Source organism: Solanum stenotomum, chromosome 10 (assembly GCF_019186545.1).
Source record: "Solanum stenotomum isolate F172 chromosome 10, ASM1918654v1, whole genome shotgun sequence".
Classification (NCBI taxonomy): domain Eukaryota; kingdom Viridiplantae; phylum Streptophyta; class Magnoliopsida; order Solanales; family Solanaceae; genus Solanum; species Solanum stenotomum.
The window spans coordinates 55,119,469-55,143,585 of record NC_064291.1 but is presented as its reverse complement, the minus strand read 5'-3'; the positions used below and the strand labels follow the sequence as shown (position 1 = coordinate 55,143,585).

At 32.2% G+C, this 24,117-nt stretch overlaps 4 protein-coding genes across 4 annotated transcripts; all 4 read left to right on the top strand.

Moving 5' to 3' along the window:
• The first annotated feature begins 944 nt into the window (after positions 1–944).
• Positions 945–2,874, top strand: LOC125843331 (remorin-like). The gene is made up of 5 exons (XM_049522565.1): positions 945–1,113; positions 1,341–1,391; positions 1,818–1,905; positions 2,133–2,214; positions 2,692–2,874. Exons 1-5 carry the CDS (start codon positions 963–965, stop codon positions 2,872–2,874), a joined length of 555 nt encoding a protein of 184 aa, XP_049378522.1. The 5' UTR covers positions 945–962.
• A 1,477-nt stretch (positions 2,875–4,351) lies between these two features.
• LOC125843334 (LIM domain-containing protein WLIM2b-like) lies at positions 4,352–6,548 on the top strand. The gene is made up of 5 exons (XM_049522567.1): positions 4,352–4,548; positions 4,999–5,101; positions 5,207–5,226; positions 5,500–5,589; positions 6,285–6,548. The coding sequence occupies exons 1-5, from the start codon at positions 4,414–4,416 to the stop codon at positions 6,546–6,548; spliced, it is 612 nt and encodes a 203-aa protein (XP_049378524.1). The 5' UTR covers positions 4,352–4,413.
• A 1,619-nt stretch (positions 6,549–8,167) lies between these two features.
• On the top strand, positions 8,168–13,641 carry LOC125843322 (tetraspanin-10). The gene is made up of 11 exons (XM_049522554.1): positions 8,168–8,470; positions 9,247–9,359; positions 9,490–9,544; positions 9,645–9,700; positions 11,559–11,606; positions 11,867–11,915; positions 12,271–12,354; positions 12,433–12,500; positions 12,851–12,976; positions 13,058–13,133; positions 13,462–13,641. The coding sequence occupies exons 1-11, from the start codon at positions 8,417–8,419 to the stop codon at positions 13,525–13,527; spliced, it is 795 nt and encodes a 264-aa protein (XP_049378511.1). The 5' UTR covers positions 8,168–8,416; the 3' UTR covers positions 13,528–13,641.
• A 1,811-nt stretch (positions 13,642–15,452) lies between these two features.
• Positions 15,453–16,041, top strand: LOC125843332 (uncharacterized). The gene has a single exon (XM_049522566.1). The coding sequence runs from the start codon at positions 15,485–15,487 to the stop codon at positions 15,938–15,940; it is 456 nt and encodes a 151-aa protein (XP_049378523.1). The 5' UTR covers positions 15,453–15,484; the 3' UTR covers positions 15,941–16,041.
• The last annotated feature ends 8,076 nt before the right edge of the window (positions 16,042–24,117 follow it).

Below are 24,117 nucleotides of genomic sequence, written 5' to 3'. Positions count from 1 at the left end.
GAATAACCAAATCAAATCAAATCGAATTTTTATTTGGATTGGTTTTGGTTAATAAATTACTTTTTTTGGTTTGGTTTTGGATTTAAAAAAATAAAAACTGAAATATATATATATATATATATATAGTGTTTTAAGTTTAGAATTAAGTTAGAGTTAATTTTTGGTTATTGTCTTTGATGATGATTACGTTTATATTTTATTTTATGTTTGAAGTCATATAAATTGTGACCAATTATCGTTAAAGAAAAGAACAGAGTTTTTAAATTGCGTAAAAAATATGTATATAATTGAATCACTTATTAGGTAGTTAAAGATAAGCATTGGGATAAACATTAGTTTATAATTTGTTATTTACAAAAAAAGATGACTAAAGTTGTCATTACAGTGTTACTCCCTACATTTCATTTTAATTGGATTTTATATTAAAATATATATTTTTTATTTGTCCATTTTAATAAATTAAGAGAATTATTTTTTTAATTATTAATAAAGGGTAAGTAAAATAAACTTGGGAGTTGGGAGTGTCGAGTCTAAGCCAAGTAAATGAAACAGAGAAGTACTATCTAGCCAAAATCTTTAAAAAGAATAATTTTTACCAGAGTTTAATTTATCCTATCAAATTACCTAAAAAGATAAGATACCAGTAATTATTTATTATATTCAAAATTAACATTGTAAAATGGCAAGTTGTACGATAATAACAACAACAACCAAAAAAACAAAACACTTTTTATTTTTTTAAAAAAATGATTAATTAATTAATTATGCCAGCCATTAACATCAAAGGATACTCTTTCCCTATCTGTAATATGACTTTTTTTGGCAGCTTCCAACTTCCCTTTATTTCTAGTTTTACCTACTCTCTTTATATTATTCTTCTTTTTTATTTCTCTCTATTTTCTGAATTTTTCATTCACCTATTAGGAAAAGAAAAATATATATTTATCATATAGATTATAATCATGGTAGAAGAAGAATCAAGCCCTTTAGTTTCTCCACAAAATTATGAGCACAAAAATGAAGAACCAAAAGAGAAAATTGAAGAAAGTAATACACTTGCAATTGTTCCAATTTTAGATGATAAAGAGAAAATATCTTCCCATGTTCAAGAAAGTATGTACTATTTTTATTACTGCTTGTTGTTTCTTTAGCCTCGATTATTGTACTATTTTATTGTTTGTGTTTATTGCTATTGCTTTTTTTAAAAAAAATATTTGCGTTTATGATTTATTGAAAACAATCTTTCTGACTTAGTTTAAGAAGATATGTATTGTAGTTTGAGTCTTATTTTTGTTATAATTTGGGGTTTTTGATTGGTTAAAATTTTGGATTTTTGACAGAGGGAATAGATTCTGGAATTCAGAAAAGTACAGGTGGTTCCAAGGACACAGGTAAATTTGACAACTGATTTTTATTACTTTTTTTTTGTCTAATTTATTATTATTATTTTATTTTATTTTTCCTGTAGTATAAGTTATTTTGAGGATCATTTCCCAAATGAAAACATACGAAAATGCCTGATTTTGAGGAATACTAAAAGTTCTTTTTCTTTTAAAAAAAATAGGGTAAGGTTGGTGAAAATATGTGTACAGGGCTCACTTTTTTTCTTAGATTGCAAAATAAGTAAGATAATATAACTAGGATTTATCAATGGTCTCGAGTTTAAACATTGAAAAAAAATTCACATTAGGAAGTGTTTCCCCTTTTAATGGGCCTTACTCTGGGCAAATCTTGATTAGTGGGGCCCCAAAGTGCATATTCCCCCTATTTTATTGGTGAAGATATGTTGAGTTTTTAATGGTATTTTTGTTTTATAGATACTGCACTTGCAAAGGTTGAATCAGAGAAAAGATTGGCTTTGATCAAGGCATGGGAAGACAATGAAAAAACAAAAACTGAAAACAAGTATGAATGAGTCCTTAATGTTGCTCGGACCTTTCAAAAACGTTGTTGAGACCATGTCGGATCCTTGGAAAATGTATAGTTTTTGAAGGATCCAACATATGTTCCGCGGTATTTTTGAAGACTCTGAGCAACAGAGGAACCCTTACATAAGTTTAGAAGCTTTTTATATATATTTATATTTTGTGTTTTGTTGATTATATATTGAACATGTGATGAACAAATATCAGGACACTTAAAAAGTTATCAGCAGTTGGATCTTGGGAGAACACAAAAAAGGCAACTATAGAAGCTGAACTGAGACTAATTCAGGTGAAACCATTGTTACATACTACTAACTAGTACATAAAACCAGGGGCCGAGCTAGGTGGGGCTTACCAGTACTACTTTTCTAGGCTTATCTCCTAATCAATTAAGTACTATTTTTTAGACTTTTATGTGTTTCAAAATCTCATTCTTATGATTTCTTATACTAATGTTCATATTTAGAAACATAAAAGTGAACACAACATAGTCTAGTGGACCTATATACATGCGCGGAGCTAGGGAGCAAAAGAGGTGTATACGAACTCCCTTTGTTGGAAAATTATACTGTTATGTCTTTCTTTAATGTACATTTAAATCTCATTGGTTTCTTCATATGTTAACTTTCTTATACTTTGAATCTCTTAGTGAAAATCATGTCACTTCCCCTGCCTCTAACCACCCTATAAGACCTTTTTTCGTACATTTTGCTAGTCTCTAGCACATATATGATATACATGTAAACGTACCTTTGATTCCGAGCAGGAAGAATTAGAGAAGAAGAAGGCAGAATACGCGGAGAAGATGAAGAACAAGATGGCTGAAATTCACAGAGAAGCAGAAGAAAAGAGAGCAATGATTAAGGCGAAAGAAGGCGAAGATATTCTCAAGGTTGAGGAAATTGCTGCTAAATTTCGTGCTACTGGTAATATGCCTAAAAGTTCTTGAGATGCTTTGGCTACTAAATTTTGCCAAAAACATTAATCATATGCAGGGGCGGCTCAACGTAATTGGGGGCCTAAAGCGAAATTTCAATTCGCGGCCTAAAATATAAATACACTTCATATACGTATTTATTCAAAAAAAAAAAAGTACACTATTAAGATGAAAATTATTAGTACTTAATATTGTTTTTTGAGTTACTAGTTTTAGGTAAGATTTTATCAACACAACATTGAAAAACATCCTTTAAGTGAGACAATTATTATATGCATTGTTAACATAATGATATATGTAATAAGTTGATAAATATTAAATAAAGATAAGAGTTAGAAGTTTAGAATCATAGAATTTGACTCAAAAAATTGATGACTTGGTATATCTCATTTTAATATGGTTAGAGTAATGCTTGAAACTAAAATTTAAAAAGAAATAAAAAATAATTCGTAATTCACTTTGTTCAACACTTTTCACTGTTAATTCTTATTTTTAACAAAGTACAAAAGATGTTAAAGCGGATAAAATAATTTATTTTTAAAAAAATTATACTTTTTATCATAAATAATTAATTTTTCTAAAAAAATTTTAACACATAATTTATTCTTCACAAAAATTTGGGGCCCCCGAAATTTGGGGGCCTAAGGCGAAGGCCTTATTTTTTCAAGCATAGAGCCGGCCCTGATCATATGTTTTGGTTGTGTGTAATTGTTTAATGATCCTTGTGTGTATAGACTATAGAGTAAGTTGTTGTTTATATTATTGATAGAATAATCATGTGTGATGAACATAAACTCAGAATTATTGTCAAGTTTGTTTCAAGTTTTCATGTTACTATTGTGGTAATTAAAGAGTACAAACAATAGAAAGGGAATAAGGGTAGCCCAGTGCACATTCACCTTAAGGGGGTGTAAAGTACAATCGCAGAGACATAATTTTTATTAACATAGTTTATCATTTTTTACCTTGTATACATAGTATGATTTTTCGGCAAATGAAGTTCAGATTAACACAAAGTTTGGGGAAGGGCCGTACCTTAGGGGGTGTACATAATTTTCATTAACGTAGTACATTATCTATATGCAGGTAAAATGAAACATTATGACCTTATATACATATGGTATTGATTTTTCGGCAACGGAAATTCAGATAAACCCCATTTTCGTGAGTACTAGTAATGTAGGTCGCATATTCAAATGCAAGCCTGATTTCATGACTCGGACCTATGACCTTTGTTTTCCTCTTTTGATTTTTTTTTCAATTCCATTTTCTAGCTGCCAACTAAATTAACTAACTTACCATTACGTGTCCTAAATTCTTGCAATTCTTTTGCATTTCCACTCATTTTTTATTTAACAATTTGTTCAAATTAGTAGACAAAAATAGTAAATGATCTAATTTTTTTTTCTTTTCTATCTTTGTAACTTTTAGGGAATAGAGATTGAAATCCTTGCTATAGAGATTTTTTTTTTTATATATATATATATAAGATAGCTAAAAAGGATTTCAAAATCACAATCCCCATTTAGACTTTGAAATATTTTTTTTAAAATGGCATTTACAGGGGCCCCACAAAAATGTAAAGTTTGTGAAAAAACTGTTTATATTGCAGAAATGATCTCTACAAATGGTGTTGCTTATCATAATACATGTTTTAGGTGTAACCATTGCAATGGAAGGCTTGCAGTAAGATTTTTATTAATTATTATATCAATTTTTTTTATATAAATTGTAACAATATTTTATGTTCAACGACATAATTATATAACACTCCTTCCAAAATATAATCATGAAATGTATAGTTTATATCGACGATATATAGTTTGTCATGTGTATTTAGGTTTTGCAATACACGGGTTCAAGATTCAAGAAGGGTGTGGACCATAGTGTACCTTGCATTATTTGCAAGTGATTGTTTCTGCTGTTTAAATTTGTGACTCCTGATCAAACGACGATAACTCTTATCGTTCCACAATAATAATGTTATTTATTGATTTAGGGGGTCGTCCCCTTCAAATAATTGGAATAAGAATCAATTGTATATTTTGTTATCTATAGTTCTTAAAACAATTTTATTTCATCAACATTAATTAATCTTTTTATAATACATTTTGATTAATCTTTTTTTAATTGCAGTTGAGCACTTATTCAACCCTTGATGGAGTATTATATTGTAAACCTCATTTTGAACAAATTTACAAGGAGAAAGGAGGAGCTCCCTTGAAGCATTCTGCATCATGTAATTTAATTTTAATTAATACATTTAAAAATTAAATCCTACAATTAATTTTAATTAATCATTTCTTTGCCTAATTATTTATTTGTTTCCTTATTTCTTGAGCAGTGGGAAGGCAGAATGAACTGGTATGCATCACTTATTTTACATGCTCTAAAATTATTTTTACTAGCGGAGCTACAATATTAGATACGAGTTCAGACAGATCTATTTGTTTTTGCTTAAATTTATTAAATATGTAAAAATATTTAATTACAAAAGCAACAATTGAAACGAGCTATGAGTTCAACGTCATATTCAGAATCTTATACTTCAAATTCTGAGTTTGCCCGTGTTTATGGGTAACATTAATATTGTAATAGAAAAAATAATTTTTTGTATATTTTTATTGTTATTAACAGAACAGAAGCTCTAGCAAAGTTTCGGCTCTATTTTCTGGTACCCAAGATAAATGTGCTGCTTGTAAAAAGACTGTTTACCCCTTGGAGAAGGTTAGTATTTTTACTTTATTTATTAATTTGTTCTTAGAACTAATTAATATCAACAAATTTCTTCTTAAAATTAACAATAATTCATGTCAACAATTTTTTGAGTTTCTCTCCAGTCTTATAATGTATGGAAGTAATTTGTTATTTTGGAAAAAGAAAACTAATTTCCACATTTTATTCATGCTAATTAAATTAACAACACACCTCCAAATTTCGTTACGTTGGTTAATTCTGATTTTGATCCTTGTGATATATGAAATATACTATTTTTAATCTTCAACTAATGAAAATGTGTGTTTTAGTTCATTTATGTGTAGGAAATATGTCACATCTGAAATATTTTCAGAAACATTTTACCTTGTTCAACTGATTTTATCGAGAAAGATTAATTTTCGTAAGCTAAGAGATTGATATGCGACACTATTTTTAGTAAGACCTTAAGAAAAGACAAGATCCCTAATCAACTTATTGATGTTATGGTATATCTCAATATCAAAGATGAAATTTCTGAATATTCATAAAATAAATCGATCAAAAGTGCATATTTCAGGTAATTGAAGGACTAAATTATAATTTATCAATAGTTTAGGGACTAAGAATGTAATTAACCCTTCACTCATTAGTGGGTGCATGATATAACGTTCTGCACTTACTTACTTAAAATCTTGAATTTGCCTCTGAATAAATACTTTTTTCAGGTGACGGTGGACGGTGAAATGTACCACAAGATATGTTTTAGATGTGTCCATGGAGGTTGTAAACTTACAACATCATCCTATGCTGCATTTGATGGAGGTCTCTATTGCAAACCTCATTTCTCTCAATTGTTCAAAGAAAAAGGTTCATATAATCATCTAAGCAAAAATGCTTCAATGAAGAAAAATGAAAGTTTAATCAATGTTGAACAAGAAGGTTCTAGTACTACTAGTGCTGCTGAGGAAACACAAGATGATAAGTCATAAGAAATTTGTATCCATTTATCAACAACAATTTATTTATTTATTTTATTCTATATTGATCTTCGTCTAAAATTTTATTTATACGTCAATGCTAATATTCACGTAAAGATAATTGTAAAGGGTTACGTTCACTCATTTCGATTGATATAATGTTGGAATAACTAAGTAAACATAACGAGAATTTTTTTTATTGATAGTATGACTTTGCGTTCTAAGGTATAATGAAAAGTTTATAAATGTTAAATAAATTATTTTTAAATATAAAAATATATATGTTATTCTTTTTTAAGAAAATCATGTGAAAAAAAAATGTTTTAAGAACTAGTGTGGTTGATCATATCATAAGTGTAAGTCAAAAGTTAAAAATTGACTTGCTTAGATTCTAGCAAATATATATAAAAGCACAGTTTTTTTTTTCTTAGAACAAATTAAAATGAAAATAATATCACGTAATATAGAATTGAGTATTTTATATTAAAAGTGAGTGTTGGATTCTTTTGCCTTTTTCCTAAGTAGGCCTCCCTCCAACCCCACAAAAAGTGTTCAAATAATTGGTGTTTGTCTTGACAATGCAATATTGTGGATTTAATTGCAATTATAAGTTCATAACAATGGAAAGTTATCATGAACATTGTTAGTGAATTTACCAAGTTTAAATAAAAACTACTCCTTTCGTCTCAATTTATATAAAATAATGTTATCGAATTTAGAATTTTAAAAAGAAAATTTTAATATGAAATTCATAAGCAGCTTAAATACATTCGTACCAATTTGAAAGGAATAAAAACAAGAAAAGATAACAATCTAGACTTACTTTATCACAAATGGTTCATTTAGAATCAAATATCAATTACCTAAATGAATCAAGTCATATCTTTTTCTTGTTTTTATTCCTTCAAATTTTTACTAACCACTACATATAAACTACTATATTTTAGGCCATAGACTCGGTATTAAATAAACATGTTTGGTACGAATATAAGGACCACTAATATTCTATCTTTAATTAACTTTGATTTCACAATTATGAATCATATTGTATGCTCCTTCAAACATATCATGTCCGTTATAAATTCATAGATAAATAATACAATAACTAACATATTACATACCTCCTATAATTTTACAAATACATCAAAGTAACAATTAATAATGAAACTGAAGAATAAAATACTAAGCGAATATTAGATAAAATTACTAAATAAGAAGAAAATGAGAAAAGGAAACTAGTTCCATGCCTACTACAACACATAATTATCTTCTATCATTATGTTCTAATCTTCAGTCTCCGAATCTTTTTATTGAAAAACGATATCATGCCATAGCGGATCATTAACAATAAAATAAAAAAATATACTGATCATTTCAGTGTCACAAGAGTACACTGTACAATCAAATAAAAAAATTGTAATTCACAGCTATGCAAATATTTAGTAAACTATATTTTAAAAATTCTCTGTTAGCAAAAATCCAAACTTGTGAGCTACTTCTTTCTTCTTCTTTAATTCAGTTATCCACCATATCGTGTCGTGTAGTATTTTGTAAACAAGAACCAAAAATAGAAATAACTTTTTTCTTTCCCATTTTACCCTCATCTTCTTTACCTTAGCCCCACAAAATTGCCCTCTCTTTTTTCAAAAAAATCATCCCTTTACCTTCCCTTTTTTCTTGTTTTCTTGCTTTCTTGCACTGCAAGTGCCACTTCTCTGCATAAAGTTTCCATCTTTTTTGTCTTTTAGAATTTCTGACACCCAATTTTTTCAGCTCTATCTGTTTTCCTCTGTCTTTTTCTACATATATTGTATCTATATGTATTGATTTTTCTGGTTCAAGAAAGAGTAACAAGTTGACAAAGACAGGAAAAGGGGAGGATGAGTACATCAACTAGTATTTTTGTGATAAGATGGATCAATTTTCTTACAATGGTATATATGAACCCCTTTTCATATTTTCAGTTTCTTTTCAGCTCTAGCTGATTTTTCCTGCTTTGCTACCTTATGTGTAACTTGGGTTGTTTTGTTTTTGTTTCATTGAGTTGAAAAGATGAACCCCCAAACTGGTTTGGGGTTTGTGTTTCTTGATGTGGTTGGCAACTTCACTTAGATGCTTGTTAGTTTAAGTGTTTCAATTTATTCTAAATGCTATTGCTTTTGGTTCAATGTGATTGTAGTTGTTCAGTTGAGCTTGATTTAATTGTTGTTTCAGAAGAAAAGAACCAATTTTTACCTCCTTTTGTACTAGTTTTCAATCTGAGGTAGAATATTTTGCTTTCTAGGTATGTTTGGTATGAAGGAAAATGTTTTCTAAGAAAATAAGTGAGTTTATTACTTCTTTTTTTTTGTGTTCGACAAGTAAGCAAAAGATATTATCCTAAAATGAGAGGTGGGATTTGGATGTGGGGGTGAAGTGTGTTGGAGGGTGGGGAGAACACAATCGATGTGGAATATAACTAGAGGAACTTGTTTTTCCTATTTTCATTAGAGGAGTCATTTTCGTCATTTTTAAGGAGCTTGTTTTCCAAAATATTTGACCAATCGAACGTGGGAAAATTGGAAAACATTACTGAACACATGCTCTATTTACTTGTTTTTCAAATTGAGTTTTTTCTAGTTCTTAGCTTAGAGCAGGAAGTTTATTTTATTTTTATTTTTTTGGTGGTGTTTAACTGTTTTTGTACTCCATTTGGATCTTGAAAATGCAGCTGTTAGCTGTGGGCGTCATAGGTTTTGGGATTTGGATGAGCGCTCATCATGATGTCTGTCGAAAGTCTCTCACTCTGCCTGTTCTAGGTCTTGGAGGAGTTATATTCGTCGTGTAGGTTTCTGGAAAATGTTTTCCTTCACATAAAAACGCACTTGTTCATTTAGTTTTCCCTTAACCCTTTAACCACTCAATGCTTGTTTATGTATATTGTTATAATCATTCTTCTTTCCATCATTTTCAGATCAATTGTTGGGTTCCTTGGAGCATGGAAGAACAACTCCATCTTGTTGTGGATTGTATCCTCACTTTATCAAATGTCACGTGAAGTGCAATTTTTTTTCTTATTCTTGATTGGCATAACCTTTTTGGTTGCTTCTCCTTAACATTATATTTCAGTATCTGATCATGTTGTGCTTAATTTTGGTGGCAATATTGGTCTTCACCGTTTTAGCGTAAGTAATGCTTCTTGGAATTTCATTAAGAATTTGGTGCTTTATATATCTGTTATTGCTGATAGATCAGCCATTTGTTTTCTCCTTTTTTCTCGCCTCTGTATTGCAATACCCAAGATCAAATAAATTATAATGAAGATGTGTTACAACAAGTGTTTATAGACATGTTTATGGTTACTTATCAATGCACACAATAACTACATGTGTACTGTTTTATGGAGGCGATTTCAGTATGAAGTTAAAAGGCATTACCATATTTGTGACTGTAGTTGTAGTCCACCGAGATATTTTAGTTATTGCTATGTTTATGGTCTATCTTCATCATGTATGAATGTAACTATAGTTTGATTTAACATCCTGCTTGTTTTATTTGTTTTATGCTTTCCAAGTTACAAGCCATGAGGTGTATTATTGAGGGTTCTTTAGGAGTCTATGAATAGCTAATTAGCTACAGCATCGTAAGACATTGCCTCTGGGTTGGTCCCCTGACTGGATCCTACTCTGCTTCTTGGAGGCTGGTGAATCAAGCTTTCAGCGCCTTGGCTAAAAATTATTTTGATTAGGGAAGAATAGAAATACAATATCATGAATAGTCTTAGCTAGTTGTTCTATAGGTTCCAGCATTGTGTGTGTCTTTATTCCTGATCCGTGGTCCCTGTGCGCAGTGTGCTTAGATTTTGGGTACAACTTTTGATGTACTAAAATTAGCTTAAAAAAGAGTCAAATGATGTATAGATTTGCTCAAATTTGGTAAGCGCCCTAGTACCGCCAGGTTGAAGCCTATTTCCTTTTTCATTTTGGAGTTAAACACACAAATGATGATTATTTCATGGAGGAGAATTCTTTCTCAAGTATTTTGTTCTTTGGTCTTGTTAACCAGCAATTGGTAGAGGCCTTCACAGTTAAAGTAGCAATGTTAAGTGTAACGTTCATAGGTCTGCTTGAATTCTTTTATAACCAAGAGACCGGTTGTTTCTAGCTCCAAAACTTGTTGATAATCCGCCCCTCTACCCTTCTCTTTAATACCAGATTTGGTTCGCAACAGGGTTAGAACTCACTGCTTGTGCTTACCACTAATCCCGCATCGTACTACCTTTGCTATTGAACCAAAGCCCTGGGTGAGGACTCCTCTGATTCTACTGGAACGTGATACAATTTTCAATGTTTAGTGTGGCAAGGCACGATGTCTCAGCTGAGACTTCATCAGGTAAAGTAGTAATCCTACATCCGTCTAAAGTGCATAAAACTTTCTTAAGTCCTTCTGGACCATATAGGAAGTTCCAGTGTTACGGCACAACTTATCGATACCAACCCAAGTAATGGTGCTGCTCCCCTCTTTAGTCTGAATGATGGGAGAAATTTCTTATATTGGTCAGATATGTTGATTAAGCCATTCATCTTGTGAGGAGACTGGTGAAGTAGTAGAGGGAAAGGAAGAGAGACTTACACATGGTGTCCAGTGACCTTGAAAAGGCATATGATAAAGCACCTACAATTTCTTTCCAGCCATACTGCCCACTTGATGCAAAGGGGAATGCACAACCAAATCTACTTCTGCTTTTTCCTTTTTTTTTTTTCACACAGTGACAAAAACTACACTAGCAAGTGATAGTCTAAGCATGCAAGAGTCCGGCTTGGTTTTCAATTAACTTCATTATTAATTCTATCTGCAATCTGTCTTGAACGTGGAACTCTAAACTTGTTTGCCATTTTTAATCCTTTATTAAACGGCAACTACTGTTGTGTCAGGGTTAACAGGCACAAGGTGGCAATTACTGTGTCTATGTGCATGCTGATGTCAGAAATGGCTGATACCTACATAATACTGTGACACTTATTTTGGTTTGCTTTGTGACAGGTTCATTGTGACGAATAACAGCTCAGGTCATACTGTTAATGGACAAAGGTACAATCGCCTGTCATACTGTCTGTGATCTCAATATCTCCTCTCTTCATCCCCTCAGTAACTTCCCCTTTCTCCACTCTTTTTCTCAACCCACGTCTTGCTCAGTCTCACTTTGGTTCTCAATGTGTCTCACAGACATGGATTGTACTTGTATATTTCATCGAGACAGTCACAAGTTTTTCTAGTTTTCCTTTATCCTTTTACTTACTCCTGTGATATTCTTAGAAGTGTGAGATCACTAATGGTTTTTGTGTGGGCAGGTACAAGGAGTATCAACTTCAAGACTACAGTTCGTGGTTTCTAAAACAAGTAAGCACCTGTTTATATGCAAATACTACCTTTGTCACAATTTATGTGACACACTTTCCTTTTTAGCCCGTCCTAAAAAGAATGTCACATTTGTTTAATTTGAAACAATTTAACTTAAATTTCCATTTCTCTTAATGAAATTATCTATAGCCACAGGACCACAAATTTTCAAGTCTTTCTTTCTTTCTTAAAATTCTTGTCAAGTCCAACGGTGCCACATAAATTGGGACGGAGGAAGTAATAAGTCGCAGGTTATAGGGCAAAGGCATCATGTCCTGATCGTTATAGGAGTTGTTTCAGATGCCTTAAGATGAAAATTTCATGCATTGGTTAACCATTTGCTCATTTGTTTCAGCTCAATAACACCCATAACTGGAAGCATCTGAAAAGCTGTCTTGTCAAGACTGATGACTGTAGTAATCTATCAAAACGATACAAGGTCATGTTCCGACTTGAACCTGTTCATGATTTATATCTGTGAAATCATATTATTAATGCTTCTGCTGTTTTGTTGCAGACTGCGAAGCAATATAAATTAGCAAAACTAACACCTATTGAAGCTGGTTGCTGCAAACCACCATCTGAGTAAGTTATTGTTATTATTATTTGTTTGTTGTTCCTTTTCTTTCTTTTGCAAGATGTTTTCGTTTCATACTACTCCGAGAACACATTAATATCATCTAGTAGTTATTTTACAATTAAGTGAAATCTCACTTTGTGAATTAGTAATTACAGAAAGAGTAAGATGTGTTATAGATAAGTGTTAAAATGATTCGTGATCAATATGCTCATAATGCAAGTTGTGCAAGTCACATATATCTTCTGTATATGTTGTTTCACCTATTCCTCTATATCTCGCGTGTTTGATATTGAAATCCTTCCTAGCATCATCCCATTCATTCCAAGGACTCAGAAATACTCTGCTCCTTTTGTAGATGTGGTTACCCTGCTGTTAACGCCTCATACTATGACTTGAGCTTTCATCCGGCGAGTTCAAGCAAGGACTGCAAGCTTTACAAAAACTCGAAGAACATCAAGTGCTATAGTTGTGATTCCTGCAAGTAAGAGTCGTCTTCTGGTCTTGTCATTCTTCGCTAAGGTTATGCTGCTCACGGCTCTTATCCTACTATATTATCTTTCAGGGCTGGTGTTGCACAATACATGAAAACTGAATGGAGAGTGGTTGCTATCTTCAACGTGATTCTCTTTGTCGTTTTGGTAAGTTAACTCTCCTAATTAAGATCTCAAAAAGTGAGCATAACAACTCTTGTTTCAGGTTCCTGAAGTATAGTTACATTTATGAGCATAGATTTGAAGTTTATGGGTTTTGAACTTGCCACCGAATCCATAACTCTTCTTAGTTACTGAATTCTCAACTACATATTTAATGGATTTCCACAAATATAGGGTCTTAGGCAAAGTTACTGGATTCGTCTAAACTCATAGCTAGTAATCTAGCTCCGCCTCTGTGATTTCTCCGATGACTTGAATTGGTTCATATGACTTCTTCTCATTCTCATCCTCTGCTGATTCTTACTTGTATCAGTCGATGATCTACTTCGTGGGATGCTGTGCAAGACGCAATGCTGCTCGTAGACGCTCTAAAATTTGAATTCCACCACTGCAGAATCCAGATGAGATGAGTTGGTGTTCTTCAGCTGAGGATAACAGTTCATGTTTTTCAGCTATTTGTTGACAAACTTTGTAAAGCTTTATTTGAGTGAAATGATTCATGTAATATAAAAGAATTTTTGTTGTTTATGTTGTTCATTCTTCCATTACATCTAAAACATGCATTAGGACCATATAATTTGAAGTGTTTTAAAGTATCTGGAGCGATGGTATATAAGATTAACTTTCTTTGAGTGGAAAGTATACCACAATAAAATATTACGATAATTGAAGTACAAGCAACAAAGATAATAACATAAATAAAATGAAAAGAAATTAAAGGAGTAATAGTACGACTACTAATATGGACAAATAGCAAGACTACACACTACTTCCTACTAACCTTCTATTCTAATTTGTGTCCTCCACAAACTTCTTTTCTAAGGTCATGCCCTCGATAAACTGATACTGCACCAAGTTTTGTCTAATTACCTATCTCAATACTCTTTTGACTTCCTTTTACCTCTCTTGAAACCACCTATAACTAACCTCTCTCACCTCCACGGTGGAGCATATGAGTATCTTCTCTTCACATGTCTGAACAATCTCAATCTTATTTTCATCTTGTCCTCCAGTATATTATCATTCCTATTTTATTTCTCCTAATATGTCCATATCGCAACATCCTCATTTCTACAACTGTCGTCAAAGAAAATGATCTTTCTAAGAAAGTTATCCCTCAACTTCAATTGTTTATTTCTTCATGTTCAAACAATATTCAATCATCTTAACCTCGACAAATAAGTAACTCTACCACAATTCACATTGTTTATTCACAAAAAATATACTTTATTCTTTAAAGTATATTTATAAATTCAAATTTTTATTTTAATAATATTGATATTATTTTACAAAATTATATATACATGAAGCTGATATACTAGTTTCATATAAAATTGTATTACTCCCTAATTGGAAATGATTTTCATGAATTCTTAGGCTTATTTAGTTCACGCAGGTGGAGAATGTAATTTAATTATTTTTAAAAAAAATCGAAATATTTTGGTATATTATATATGTTTTTTTCAAATTATATCCACACTTACTAATCCTAACTTAGTAAAATTCATCAAGTATATTAAAATATTACCAAGTTAGATCTTCTTCTTTTTTTAAAATGGAAAAAAAATTCATGTCTTAATCCCCAAAAGTTGGGAATATTGTCATTTGGACTCCAAAAAAAGGACAGAATTAATGTTTTTATTTTAGTTTATGCAAGTGGAGAATATTATTTGATTATTATAATTAAAAAATCAAAGATTTTGGTATAAAATTATGTTTATTATAATTATATTCACACTTACTAATCCTATTTTAGTAAAATTCATAAAGTATTTAACTATTTAACTTTAGAATTTCAGATCTCACTTATTTTACTTATGCAAATTCCTTTATTTATTTTTTAAAATAAGGAAAGAAATCCATGTGCTAGTCCCCCAAAAGTGGTAATATTATTACTCGCTCTGTTCTAAATTACTTGTCAAATTTTCCTTTTTTACATGTTCATTTTCACAAATCAAGAAAGGATAATTTTTTAAACTTTTTATACCCTCAATTAATTAACTTTGAAAAAAAGGTAGAACTTTTTAAAAATCTTAAATTTTTAATTCATCAACTTCATAATTAATAAGGGTAAAATGGTAAACTTATTATGTCAATCATTATTTTTTTAATAAGTATACCAAATCAAAAGTGAACAAATAATTATGAATGTAATTAGGGACAAATGAAGTATTTTGTCTTAAAAAAATAGCTGCATTAATCCAGCCATCAAAAAGCGCGGGAAAATTAATATCCAAAGACAAAAGAAAAATGGCCTATAAATAACACAACTCTCCCTTCATTTTTCTCAAATATCCCCAAAAATACAGCAAAAAAAAACCCTAGAAATCTCTCTAATGGCACCAAAGAGAAAGGCAACTGTGGGGGAGCCATTGCAGACCCGTGTAACCCGAAGCCAAACCACGAATGGCAACTCGAAACCCGTTTCAGTTGACCCGGTTTCACCAAAACCAAAACGGGTCAAAAAGGGTACCGTTTCTGAGGCGAAATCGAAAGTGAAGGCTCCGGTTGATTCCGGGTCGAAGAAGATTGTTGTTGTTGAGCACTGTACACAGTGCAGGCAGTTCAAGATTCGGGCTGTGAAAGTGAAGGAGGAGCTGGAAAAGGGGGTACCCGGTTTGGAGGTTCGGGTCAACCCGGAAAAGCCGAGAAGGGGTTGTTTTGAAATCCGGGTCGATGGTGTAAAGGGGGAGAAGTTTGTTTGCCTTTTGGATATGAAGAGGCCATTTGGACCTATGAAGGCACTTGATATGGACAAGGTCATTTCTGAAATTATTGAGAAAATTAAGTGATTAATTTTAATTTTATTTTGTTTAATGGGGAAATTAAGTGGTTTTGTTATGACAGTTTACTAAGTGTTTTGGGGGATTTAGGGTTATGTTTGGATTAAGGGTATGATTTTGTGTTGTGTATGACTTAAGTATTTGATATTTTCAGTCCATTTGTGTAGCCCTTTGATAAATGGAAAAAATCTGTTGTGAATTTTGCTTTTCTTTTCCCCTTGCATTTTGCAACTATGGTTAAAATGAAATGATTAGTATGGTTGAAATTCTATTAGAAATTATTTCAATAATTGAAATTTATTGATTTTGAATGGTTGTTTATATATCTTAAAACTAATGTTCAATGATGATTGTGTTCACAATCAAAATTTTATGGTGTTATTGAATGATTAATTTTACTATATAAACAAGGTTTGTGTTAAAGTTGTTGGATTTTGTGAACTTGTATATGATGCTATATTTAGTATGTAATAATAAATCTAGTATAATCTCATATATGGGGTTCAGAGAGGGGGGTGAATGCAATTTTAATCTTTAGCTTATGAAGATAGGTAGGTTTTGTGCTGAGGATAATGCCTTTACGGAAAAGAATCATCATTGAGAAATATGGACTTCAAAGTCACTGGATCATTAAAGATGTCCTTAGAACTTCTGGTCGTAGTGTCTGGAAGACTTTTTGGAGACTCTGGCCCCAGTTTCGAAAAACTATTCAACTCAAGGTGAGTAATGGCTTTAAGATTGAGTTCTAGAATGAACTTTGGATAGGTGAAATGAGCTTAAAATTTATGTTCCTCCTTGGTCAACAGACTAGGGTCACTATAGATACATGGTTGGAATTTAACTTTAGAAGGGCTTTAAATGATTGGGAGGTTCAAAGAGTTGTAGATTTGCTTATGATAATAAATGATTTCAATGGAACTACCAATGCACCTGACAAACCTTCTTAGCCTCCCTTTCTTTATAGTTTTCTAGTTCGACTAAGTGATTAGAAACTCTATTCCCCCTATTAGAGTAAGGCATGCTCTCGAAACTAGATTCACTCGTTCTTGTCTCTAACGATTAACCTACTAAGATGTTTCAGTTTGCTAAGTTTGAAATGTCCAAAGAGCTCCTGTAGTTCAGGATTCCCTCTTTATGCCCATATTTATTTAGTCGTAAGGATTTTCATTTTAGGCAAGCAGGTTGCAGCGCGAGTACCCCTTTTTTAACCAGTATGGAAACTTCACAACAAAGGTGAGTTCACTGTGAAGTTATTAGAGGAGAAATACTAGCCAACTACAGATTAGGAACTGGCTTTGGAAGATAATATGGAAAGCTAAAGTCCTCTTAAAAATTTCTTGTTTTGTGTGGTTACATGAAGTACTATAGAGAAGAGGTAGACGTACTTGTTTTATGTGTGATTAGGATGCTGAAATAAATAGCCATTTATTTCTACATTGAAAAACAATTACAAATTTGTGGAACATGTTCTTATGTATACTTGGAGTGAGTTGAGAAATATAGACTTCAAAGTCATTGGATTACTGAAGATGTCCTTAGAACTTTTGGTTGTAGTGTTTGGAAGACTGTTTGGAGACTCTGGCCCCAATTTCACAAAACTATTCAACTCAAGGTGAGTAATGACTTTAAGATTGAGTTCTAGAATGAACTTTGGATAGGTGAAATGAGCTTAAAAAATTTTTGTTCCTCCTCGGTCAACAAACTAGGGTCACTATAGATACAAGGTTGGAATTTCAACTTTAGAAGGGCCTTAAATTATTAAGAGGTTCGAAGATTTGTAGATTTGCTTATGATAATAAATGATTTCAATGGAACTACTAAATGCACCTGACAAACCAGTATGGAAATTTCACAACAAATGTGAGTTCATTGTGAAGTTATGCTATTGGAGGAGAAATGCTAGCCAACTACAGATTAGGAATTGGCCTTGGAAGATAATATGGAAAGTCAAAGTCCCCTTAAAAGTTTATTGTTTCGTGTGGTTAGTCTGTAGAAAAGCTTGTTTGACTCATGGAGTACTATAGAGAAGAGGTAGACATATTTACTTGTTTTATGTGTGATCAGGATGTTGAAATAAATAGCCATTTATTTCTACATTGAAAAACAAGGAGAAAATGGTCTAAAACCCCCTTAATCTATACTCGAAATTCCAACTACACACTTCAACTTTACGGATGTCCTATCACCCTCCAGAACATTTTAAAAGTGAAATATATACTTTCTTAAAAAGTTATAACCAGATTTATGTTAAGTAGTGATATACACTCACCTGCCACATAATATTATATTAATTTTTTAATAAAAAAATTGTTATTCTTTGTCTTTATTTTACATTTTCCTTTCTCTTTTGCTTTTTTGCTTTTAATCCTCTTTTGACTTTTCTTTGCATAACTTTTTGTCCATTGATATGAAGCTCAAATGCACATTACCTTCTTCTTTCATTCTTCTTCTTTCTATTCTTTTTATACTTTTTTATTTTATTTTATTTTTCATAATTTTAGTGAAGTTTCATTCAATTGGTAATGATAACATTGTTGAATAGAATTTGAGGCTGCCAATCGGAGAATTAGAAGTCGACATTTTTTATAAGTTCGTGTGGTCAGTTGATTTTCGGAAAGTGCATATTGGAGTTGGAGATGATAGCAAAATCCAAAGTGAATTCAATAACAACAGGTAATATGATAGTAAAATGATTTTTAGATCTAGAAAAAGATGGAGGAAATTGTCATGCCCCAAACTCGAGGGGCGCAACTGGCTTCTAATGCCAAAACTCAGGCCCGACCCGACCCTGCTGAACCATTTGCTACTAGCGCATGACAGTCACACACAATCAAGAAGTCAAACAAGTATATCTCGGCTTAAAACTAAGTCATCGGCCGGCAAGACCCCTGTCAACTGATCTATAAAAGAAACAGCTACCCCCAGGAGATCATATAAATAAATAGTCAACTAGCACAGAAGTCCTGATTGGGTCGTCGAGGCCACCATGATATCTATACCAAAACTAAAAGCAGGTATATATCAATACAATACATCAAACAGCTCACAAGCTTCTGCAAACCAACAACATGGGCCAGCATGGCCATTACGTAGCTATAAACCCCACACACTAGTCTACAAGCCTCTAAGAGTAGTAAAGATTGGTGGGACAGGGCCCCAGCCTACCCATAAAGATATATTCAACAAAAGGTAACAAACTTCCTAACTCTGGCAGCTCCGGAGTAAAGGGGCTAGCTAATCGGATAAAAGTCAATCCTGCTGCTGAGGAGGTCTACTCAGTCGTCTGTCAGGACCTGCATGCATGAATGCAGCGCCCCCAAGGTCATGGGGTGTCAGTACAAAATAATGTACAGAGTATGAAAGGCAATAGACTATGATGAGGTATCCTGATATACTGGAATAATCCAATAAATAAATCAAGGCTAAGATAAGTGTACTGGCCTGCTCCTAAATCTAAACTTATCAAAAATAATAAAACAATAACCTAACTAAGCCCCCATAAGCTCAGCAGGTACAAACAACACACAAGACCACCTACTCAGGCCTCCATAAGCCCGGAAGGTGCCAATCAGCCTATATACCCCTATTAGTAGTCCCCTAGCCCCGTAGGCAGTCACATAGCCCTCTTAGGCATTAATATAGCCCCGTAGGTAACACATAGCTATCTTAAGCAACAACGTAGCTTATAAGCAACTTATAGCCCTCTTAGGCAACAACATGGCCCTGTAGGAAGCATATATCCTTCTTAGGCGTCAATATAGCCCTGTAGGCAACTCATAGCCCTGTTAGGCATCCATATAGCCCTGTAGGCAGAACATAGCCCTTCTAGGCATAGATCACATTCATGCAGCTAACCACAATAGCCCCAATGACAATAATAACAATCCAACCGCTAAAAGCAAGCAATTTAGTTATAAGTAACCTATACAAATAGTCTCTAAGTCGTGTCCAACATAGGGAGGCTACTAACTGAATAATAATCCTGACAATGGAGGATTATATCAACTCGAGCAGCCAACAATCAACAATCACGGCTACAAGTATATCAAGGATAACAACCCAAATACATTGCTTCTAAGCTTTAAGGAAACATGTCGTAAGTAGGGAATAGCCTTAACATACCTTTTTCGCTAAATTCACGTGGCCTAATGACTTTTACTTAATACTCCCTCGATACTACAACAAGGTAGGACCATAATCAACACACAAAAATAAAAGATACCATGACAATACGATAAAATATATGTATTTCCATCGCAAATTGCTATTTGCTGCTTATAAAAGCTAGAGTCGATGAAAGAAGAGTCTTACCTCGATCTTAAGGTCGTAATACACTTCAAAACTTTCAAATATATCCAAACCTTTGTTGTCCCAACACTAAAGTGTGATATGCTACGCAATCGATAAAACAAATTATACCACGATGATGAGCCCAACGCGTAGAACAACTTTCGTCAAGGACTTAAGTCGAGAAAATCTATATTTCACTTGATCCTAGAAATGGGTTTCTCTAATTTCTCTGTTTTTTTAGCTTTAAAATGGTGAAAAAGGTCAAAGGAGAAGATATATGTAACATTCCACCGATTTAGGGCCCCACCTCACGTGCCTGCTTGCGTAGTCCCACGAAAATGCGAATATCTCTCTATTCTGAAATCGTATGAACGAACGGTTTGATGCGTTGGAAACTAGACTCGTAGACCTTCGATTTCATAGCTCGTGGGGACCATAACTCTTAATAGATTGGGAGAAAACGCCTGAGACATTTGACTCAAATTTCAGACAAATCTTTAAAAAGGAATTTACGGTAACTTTCGCCAACTTTTATTTTGTCACTTACCTAACTTCAAAACTTGAGATACCACACTTGAACACTTAAAATATCACATAACAAATCATTTTTAATTTATTACTCACCCTCCTTGTCTTTCCACGAAGATACGAGTTAATTTAGACGTTTTTAAAAGTCGGGGTGTTACAGAAATGGTGACATGGTAGCGGCAAAATTGGTGGTGTGAGAATGATAATTTGAAGTTTATGATTAAAAGAAGAGGAGTAATTTCTTTGGGAAAAAAAAGAGAAAGGAAAGAGATAGCATTAGTGATAGCTGAAAAGTGAAGTAAGTTCATGACATTTTCCGGTAACTTAAATCTGGCGAAGTGTTGGAGAGAAAAAGAAAGAAGACAAAGAAAATAAAAAAGAAAAGATAAATAGAAGTAAAGATGAAATAATTTCAAAAATAAATAAATCAAAATCTTAATATGAAAAAGGGAAATTACTTGCAAAGTTAAAGTTTTAATAAAAAAATCGTCTCTCACTCTCTTTGAGAGACTGAATATACTTTCTTTGCCACCTCATCATATAGGGTGAGATTAATTCCATTTTAAAATAGTTCAAGGAGATAGTAGAATTCCCGTAAAGTATAGGTGTGTAGTTGAAAATCCAACTATAGGTTGGAAGGGCTTTTGGCCATTTTCTCAAAAACAACTGCAAATTTGTGGAACATGTTCTTGTGCATACTTGGAGTGAGTTGAGTTGTTCCCAAAACTACTAAAAGTATGATGGATTGTTGGAAAGAGATTGAAAAAAGAGAGTCAGAAGAGGACTAGTGGACATTGTGAAAGGAAAGAAATGCAATAGGTTTTGAAGACAAAAGCAACAACATTCAAATTATCAGAATGAATTGTCTTAGTCTTCTTTATTTTTGGTGTAAACAAGATATGGTGGGGATATAGAACTTTTGTTGATTTTATAGGCTCCATAGATTAGTTCTTATGGCCTTCAGTTTTTACACTATGGGATGTAAGTGTTCACACTCATCATTGTTTAGATGATGGAATTTTGTGAATACACAGTTCCCTATTGCTAAAAAAAATAAAATATATATCAAACTCAAGTATGGAGAAAAATAATATAATGAAGAGATTATGCTAACAATAAAGGATAAGAACATCATTAAAACAACAAATAAGACGTAACTGAAGCAAAAGAATTAACAAGTAATAAAATAAAAGAATAAGATAGTAGTAGAAAAAACTGGAAAATGGTGAGAAGTTTGTTCCCGAGTTATAAGTGTAGTATATTGATGTGGGGCATTTGAGAAGTATTGATAAAGGATCAATGTGAGAAACAATGACTAGAATGAAGTGTTATATTGTATATTCAAAGAAGTTTATCTTATATTGTATATCTAAGAGTATCAATGTGAGAAGTAAGTTTTAAACAGCTTGGTCGTACAGTAATTGTGCTTAATAGTGTTTCTCCAATTAATTAATCGAACACAAATTATTTCTCAGCAAATGTATAAATCAACAATAGTCAAAAAGTATCAGTTCCCTCTATCACCAAAACATGTATTAATTGGTTAGATGTAATCCAATCACTATACTAATGCATTAAATAAAAAACCCCAAGGTTAGATAGGTGACTTGTAACATTAAAAACAAGCTAATCCTATTTTGGTTAGTATAAATCCCTTATTAGTTTCTAGCTTTTTTGTTCATCCTGTATTTTTGTGTTCAGAATCTCAGTAAATCAGGTAATTTGTGTGACATAACTCTATTGTATTTTGTATTAATTCATGGTAAACTTGCTTGAAATGAATTGTAAAAATTGAAGAATAATTAGTTAAACACATTTGGCTTGCATCTCTACAATATAATATGTAGAAAAATGTCAGTGCATTTGAGAGACAGGTTCCTCTCCCATTCGATTTACCTAAGTTGTCATGTGCATGTGATTTTCAAAAGGGGTTTGGCCCACCATCGTAAGAGAGTACAAATTGTAATATCATATTTGTCACGACTCAAGCTCATGACACATATTGTCCTTTTTGAACCTAGGCCTACAATTTGTCTTGCAGCCTTTATAATATATGTATTAGATGTGTGCATATCATGTGAACTTGAATCGCTGCCTTATAACCAATTGGGGATGTCTATAAGGGGCAATCACAACTATTAGTTCTAATACTTTGCACTACTTCTTCTTTATGTAAAAATTGGAGACATATTGTTACTTGGATTTGACTATGTGAATTTTCATAAGCAACCTGGATTTGATCATTCCCAATTGAAGAATCATAATTTTCATCCCGAAGTACATCTTTACACTAATTTCAATTTCATACAATCTAATATTTATAATCAAAATTTGAAATAAATATTATTGTACATATATTACTCCTCATAAAACTTACCTTTTTAGGTTGCAGATGAAACCTACCATCTCTAATTTACAAAGAGATGAAATTCCGTTGAACATTAGTAGGTCTTATGAGTTTGGAGATTGATAACGGCATGTATATCATAGATCATATGAAAGCGTTAGAGAAGCTTAATGGACACCAAACAAAGATATATAAATGTTAAAGGTCCATCAAAGTGAAGAGAAAGAAGAAAGTGATCATGTGTGAAAATGACCATCTCATGAATTCAAGAATTTACAAAAGAAGACAACCAAACAAGGCCCTTAAATCATTAAGGGAAAAAAATTGTCAAAGAAGTGTCTTTTTTATTTCCTTATTATAAATATTAGTTTTTTTTTTTCATTTTGGAAGACTTAGAGTATATTGAACGTTGAAATTGAATACTCTCAAATTGTAGTTGCTTAATTTAGTGTTTAATTCAATTCCCTTAAGGAATTAATGAGTAATTAGTAGTTAACTCTTAGAATTGATAGTTAACTTTTTTGCTTGATTAATCAAAGTGTCTTCCATTTGTGTTCATCTTTTGATTTTGATTGCCTTTGATTCTTGAGGAGGGTTGATTTTAGGTGTTGAGATCAATTGGGAGGTGAGAGTTTTAGTCCCTTGTTGCCCATAATTACAATTTCTTAATCTAAATCCACATATGTTTTCTTTTTTCTTTCAATTGCCCCGTTGATTCTTATTAGAGATGCACACACAAGAATAAGCTAGTTGTGGGCTACAATTGCCTACTAAAATGATATGGGTGATATACAGTAAATATCAAAAAGGGAAAATTAGCTATCTAGTCATAATATCTAACATATTTAGTCAAAATAACAATACTTTAAAATATTTATTTAAAATGTCAGAATGTCAATATTTTCAAAAATAATTTGTATTCACATTTTATTATTTATATTTCCTTTTATTAATCAAAAGAGTCCATCATTGGACCAAATTCTAACCAATAACAGATTAAAAATAAAATACAAATACAAAA